The 6,924-nt window shown below is 36.2% G+C and overlaps 1 protein-coding gene across 1 annotated transcript in view; it reads left to right on the forward strand.

The window, feature by feature from the left end:
* The window catches only part of tpo (thyroid peroxidase), a 32,873-nt gene extending 28,594 nt beyond the window's left edge, over positions 1–4,279 (forward strand). Inside the window, 4 exon segments of the mRNA XM_040023621.1 lie at positions 181–418; positions 496–704; positions 819–993; positions 3,903–4,279. Of these exon segments, the coding sequence (XP_039879555.1) occupies positions 181–418; positions 496–704; positions 819–993; positions 3,903–3,924 (644 nt within the window). The 3' untranslated portion in view covers positions 3,925–4,279.
* Positions 4,280–6,924: the final 2,645 nt, after the last annotated feature.

The following is a 6,924-nucleotide window of genomic DNA, read 5'->3' on the forward strand; positions in this document are numbered from 1 at the left end:
TCTAGCAGTTCTGCTGAATGGGTTTTATTTGGACAGCTGGCGTCCCATTTCTTCCTGTTTCTAGCTAAGCTTTAATAGCTTCCTGTACGTAGTCTTCATAAAGAGAACTCTTGACAAGACATCCAAATTTAAATGAATATATTCACTTTTAAATGACACTGTGCTAAAATTCCTTTTCAGGATACAATGATTGGAGGGAATTCTGTGGATTGCAGCGCATTAAGACATTGGATGATTTGTCACTGGCCGTGGGAGACTCCAGGGTTGCTAAGAGAATACTTGACATATAAAAACATCCTGACAACATCGATGTATATCCAGGAGGACTTGTTGAAAGGCTTTTGCCTGGCTCAAGAACTGGTCCTCTCTTTGCTTGCCTGATTGGAAGGCAGATGAAAGTGCTCCGTGATGGTCACAGGTACATAAGATTTGTCTAGATTGAACAGTCAAATGAAATCAAGGCTTCAGTGAAACTTGCGTATTTTTCATTTTCAGGTTTTGGTGGGAAGCTGATGGTGTGTTTACCCAGCAACAGAAGGAAGAACTTTTAAAATTTTCTCTATCCCATCTGATCTGTGATAATAGCGACATAGGAGGAGTTCCTCTTGATCCTTTCAGATTGGGGAAGTATCCATCTCATTATGTCTCTTGTGATCAGATACCCTCGATGAATTTGGAAGTTTGGAAAGAGAAAATGGGCAAAGGTCAGCCTGTGAAATTTTTGGCGAATCTTTCGCCTATTATTTAAAAAATCATTGCCTTAAATTGGTTTCCTTTTTTATGCCACATGTTAACGAGAAAATTTTACCCAATTCCAGACTTAAAACGGTGTGGCCTTCCTAAACAGATCAACAATGGAGATTATATCTTGTCCTCTACATCTCGAAAACTGGTTGCTCTATACTCTTGTTACCATGGTTTCACATTAAAAGGTGCCGCTGTCATAGTTTGCATGGGCAATCGATGGTGTAATCAACCTCCACAATGTAACAGGTATGTAAGGTATTTATGAACTATCTACTTGATGTTTACCTGCAGTACTTTATGTGAGGGATTCACATTGAAATATACTTTATAATGCAGATCCACCTTTGTAGGATTTGGTTGAGCACCACAGACATTCCCCATTTTGCAGGGTGTATATGCTTGTGCAGAACTACTGTCTGAGTGGAGCTTTACTGCTATCTGCTGGTACTAAAGGAGAGTGAAGTGTTTTAGCAGGGTTTCTTCATAGTTTGAGCCATTTGCTAAAGATCACTGACTCAATACGCTTGTAAGCCTATACACACTTATTATTATGTTAAAAGTATAATCAGGTAATTACAAATAACAGGTGTTTGAAAATGACCTTGCGAACACTGCCTCTTTCAGGCTGTCACAGTAAACAAAATGTTTTCTCATTTTTTGTAAATCCGGTCATTGTTTTGGTTTTTTGTCTGTTTTTTAAAAAAGAAACAAACAAAAAAACGTTCCTTCATGTTTTCAGGTATTTGTGGGAACACTATAAGAGAATTACTCACCACTAATAAAAACTTGGCAAGCACGTTGCACTCATTAAAGAATTTTTCTGTTCTGAAATCTTGTCTGTGCAGTTCGTAATTCTAGGAAGACAATTAAAATATTCGTATATTTTTTTTCTATGAACACATTCGTTTAATGCTGGGAAAATGTTTGTGTTTCTCAGAAGATGTTCTTACTATAAAATACGCAATAAGATACCATTACGAGAACTCCGTCAACATTAAACCTCAATGATCAAAAGGATTAATTTGATTGGAGGTTTACACTGATAGATTGTCAGTGTCAAAATGTAGGTGGGTCTCTCACTGTTATGTCAGCAATCTTAAACATTCAGGTTGTTCTCGCTTAGCTCATTTTTATTGAGCTGTTCTATAAGTGTATTCATGCATTATTGACATAAAAAATGATGAATGGTTTCAGGTTGGTTTCCTCTTAAGTTGGCAACAGCAGATATCAAATAAACCTGGCTCCAATGACTCTTTCAAATAAAATCAACCTGTGAACAGATGTATAATAGTAGAATTTTGCCTGATCCCTTATAAGTATATCAATATAGACCATTTAAAAATATACACACTTATTATTATGCATGTAAACAGCATAAAACATTCTCATTTACATGAAGTCAGACTTATTAGGAAAATCTGAGTTACAGGAAAACTGTAGGATTAGTGACAGAACCCAAAACGCAAACAGGGTTTTTGTGATTTAAACTTATACTTCTCATTTTTATATTTAGTGAATTCGAGGTCAGCAGCTCATTAATGTAGCCCAACAAATTTTTTCACAATATGTTGGGCTACATTTCTGCCCTCTAATTCAAATAAGGTGACTTCAGATTACAAACAAAACCAAACTAAACTGGTGGCTATAATGACCATAATGCTAAACTTGAACCTTTAAAACAGGACTTCACAAAGTAATGGAGAACATCCCAATGGCTGTTTCAATCATTAATAGATTGGCTGTTTCAATGTCACACTGTGAACCCTGTACTTGTGTTAAGTTAACCAGTTGCTATCTGCTAATTTTTATAAGACTATGTTTTAGGCGTACAGTTTCTCCCCTAACGCTAAATAAAAGTACTTTTCCTGTTTCTCATTTATTAGTTTTCTTTTGTATATGTCTCATTTAAATATTTCAGATCATCAAACAAATTTTTATATCAGACAATGCTAACGTGAGTAAATACAAAATGATTTAAATGTTGACTTCATTGATTAGGAGAAAAAAGGCTGTCCAAACCTACCAGGCACTGTGTGAAAAAGTAAATGACCAGCTAGTTAAATCACAAATCAACTGTGATTAACAATGTTTTTTATAAAGCTGCATTAAGTTTCACTTGCCACACCTACACCTGACAACTGCCAGACCTGGTAAACCAAGAAATCTTTTAAATAAAACAAAATGCAATATATCATTCCATGATCTGAAGAAGCTTAAAAACAGGTGAGAAATAAAATCACTGACATCTATCAGTCTGGAAAGGGTTACAAGACTTATTACTCCAAGAGTGCATTGATAACGTATCCATAAGGTCGCAAAAGAACCCAGACAAACCAAAGAATTGCAGGCTCACTTATCTTAGTTAAGTTCAGTGTTCCTGATACAACAAAATAAAAAAGAGACTCAAAAATGGCATCCATGAGCAGAATCAGGTAATAAGTTTAGAGTGCAATTACTTTTTCACATATGGCCAGGTACGTTTGGAAACATTTTTCACTTAATAAATTACATCTTCACTTAAAAGCTGCATTTTATTTTTATTTGAGTTACTTTTATCTAATATTAAAAACTTCCAGTCAAATATAAAGTACAGTAAGAAATCAGTACAGAAGGATACTGTGTCACTGCGCTGTATTGCCTTGCATGTTAAACAAATGCTTTAACTAAAGTGGCTACGGGTGGGCTTAGGTCAAGTACAATAAGCATCATCTCAATTTAATCTTAAGCTAGCTTTACTCTAATCAAGGTAATGTGAATTTGATTTGATATGATTAAATTGATTAACATGACGAGATTTAAAACACAAGATGCAAAATAATAAAGTACAGAACTTCTCCAAAGCAGTAATAGTGAGCGTCTTAATGCACGAGTTCCTGGACAAAATTTCATATTGTGTTTGTCGATACTTGAGAGTCTGTCGATCTACTGAAAGAAATATTGCCTGTCACATTTTTCATAACTGTCAAGAAAGCGAACAATGCCATATGAGTTTCAGTTTACTCTGGTAAGTTGGGTGTGCACAGTAAAACAACACTTGTCTGTCTTAAAGTTATGCTAGCAGGGGTGTTTGCGTTTTGATTGACTGCAGTGATTTGGTTTCAGTATTATTCTGTGAGACAATAAAAATAACACCATGTTTTTGTTTTCCTTTACAGGGAATCACCCCTAAGATGTTAGCGATGCAACAGAACAGGAAATGCTACATGAGTTTATAATCAAGTTCACATGACATTATTGATTTTTCTTTGATTTTATTATCTGCAACATTTAACTTTGGAAAAAAAATACTAATATTTATGTACTTATATATGTAAACATTTCTCTTCACGCATGTGATTTTTAATTTTTATTTCACAAAAGGTAAGAAAAAAAGTAAATTCTTGTATAGCTCTGTGATAATAAACATCCACGCACACAGCGTTACACCTGTGGTGTTTTTTTTAATTTGCAGTCTATTTCTGCAGCAGATTTTCAGTTGCCCTCATACCACACACAGATCTCTATTCAGGTCCCGGCAGCATACTTGAAAGGGAAGAATTCAGATGTGTGTGAGTCAGCCTCCCTCTCCTGACACCACACCCTGAACACACTCTCCCAAGCACCTTTCAAGAAAAATTACAAAGTGCTTCAAAACAAACTGCTAGAATGTAAAAACTAAAGCAAGTTCATAAAGATGAGTTTTTCGCTCAGAGGGAGAGAGTGCCAGTGTTGCAAGAGGTTTGTCTCCTTCGGTGTGATGCATAGCCAGTAGGGCCCTGATGACCATGCTGCACTCTAAAGGCCAAAATCCAATTCCAAAAGTGGAGTCTGAATTTAAAGGAGAGCCAGTGCAGCTGGAGTGTGATATGTGAGTATTTAAAAGAAGCCTCGCAGCAGAATTCTGAGCAACACTGCTAACACAGTGGATGCAAAACAGCCTTTTCCAGTAATGGGAATAAAATACGATCCTTTTCTGAAATCTGTCCAAATGACTCATACAAGCCACCTGTTTCACGTACTGAGTGCCAAAAACGTGTTGGTTACACCGGTCTGCCTTGTTGTGTGATGCCACTCAACACGGAAAACCCTTTGCATCCTACCTAGAAGTGCAAGAAACAAAGCTGTGAAAAGTTTTATTATTCTTTCTGTAACTCTCTTCATCGTGACCTCATCCAACATGCACAGAAAAGTCTTCTACATTTATAGAAAGTAACCAATATTGGAATTTTGACTGATATCTGGTTAAAATGTAGTAAGTTCAACTAAATATGTTGCACCAGAAAAACACCCACAGTCTAAGCAAAAGACAAAGACGTCCTGCATAATATAAACATTTACTATATATTTTATTTTTTTCTTTTATGTAACAAAAAGCCTGCTGAGGGGAGATTGATAAACATTTAAGAATTTAGTGCTCGTACGACATGAGCACAGCATAGTGCAGACATCTGCACTATGAAGAACACGCCAGAAATTATCTGAGTGGCATTTTACTTTAATGACAGTTTATCCTTCACATGATCAAGAATCATTAACTATGACTTCAGACATATGTATTTAAGTTTTGTTTTGTTTTAATCAAGTATTTCTTACAGTTATTTTTTAAAAAGAGTTGGCCCATTCACATAGCAAGAACAAGGGTGCTGATGTTTTTGTTTTTTCTAATATTACTAGTATTTAACTACATTTAAGTCCCCAACAGATAAGGATTGTGAATGTTCAAATGTTAAAATTAATGACGGCACAAGAAAGAAAAACACTGAACAAGCACAGCTCATTTGGGAGGGTTGTCATGAGAAAGCTTCTCTGATTAAACATGGCAGCACTGCCTAGGTTTGTAAAGCAACATTTGATAAAACCACAAGACTTGTAGAGTAATCTTTTTTTTTTACAGATGAGACCAAATTGAAGATGTTTGGTCATAATACACAGCACCACATTTGGAGAAAACCAAACACCATGCCAACTGTCAGCACAGTGGTGGAGAAGTAATGATTTGGACCTGGGCATCACCTCACAGTCATTGAGTTGACCAAAATCCCTCTGTATATAAAAGTAGCACAAGGTGACACTTTCTTGTTGTGCCATTAGCTTAGCTAGTTTCACCAATGTATAATTCACAGCGATTTTCTTGGCACTTAACACCAACACTGCATTTTCTCTTCCATGGCTGCTGTGTCTGTTGGGATGGTGTTAGTTCTGTGTGGCAATGTCCTGATAACACAATGAGCTTGCATCAAGACGTTAGGTTAACTGCCCTTTCTAAATTACCCATATGTGCAGATTCGAGTGTGCGTCTCTGTCTCTCTATTATGGCCTTGTGACTAACTGGCAACCTGCCCAGTGTGTACTCCACCTATCACATTGCGTTACATGTGATACCTTTCAGACTCTCCCACAACTTCATGAATAAGTGGTCACGAAAGTGGGAATAAAATAATGGGCACATAATTTGCCCTTTTCAGGTAATGAAGTTACAGGCAAGTCTTACTGATAACAATACAGGAGCTGTCTATATTCAGTTACCTTGCAGCCTCTATGAAATATTCTTAGCTTCGTCTACACCTCACACCTGATATCTGAGGGATCTCATGGTCAGTGAACAGTTATATCATTTCAATATTTGTTGCTGTTATAACCATTGTATCCTTCTTGGAGCTCTATTTTATTATTCTGTAAGCAACTTTGTAACTATATTTTGAAAAGCTTTACACAAAGCTTTTTAGTATATTAAGTTGTAGATCTCAAAGCCCACTAGGCCATAACTGTCTTCACAAATTATTAATCTCAGTGAGACCTACCTGAATAAATAAAGGATATAGATATTAATACTTTGACATTACTAGTGGTAACACTGATAGACTTTTTCACAACAGTTCATCAGGCAAAATCCCTTCTCTCAGATAAGGTATTTTGGACACTTTTGCCTACTGCTCTGCTTTCTGACTTTCATGGCTGCAGACACATAGTATAGAAAGATGCCAGAGAAATACTTCAAGACCACTAATCAAATCTATTGATTGTGTTAGACAGCAGAGTTTCAGAGATTACTCTTTTGGGGAATATGCAATAAAAAATGAGAGACCTTGTGAAACAATCCTTATCATTTCTAAAGAGGTGGAGAACTTTTGTGGACTCCTCCTGTCTTATGACCATTTTTGTTTGTGTTATAAGTTCTGGTGTACTCCTAATGTAGGT

The sequence above is a fragment of the Simochromis diagramma genome, unplaced genomic scaffold (assembly GCF_900408965.1).
Source record: "Simochromis diagramma unplaced genomic scaffold, fSimDia1.1 OVJJ01000303.1, whole genome shotgun sequence".
Classification (NCBI taxonomy): domain Eukaryota; kingdom Metazoa; phylum Chordata; class Actinopteri; order Cichliformes; family Cichlidae; genus Simochromis; species Simochromis diagramma.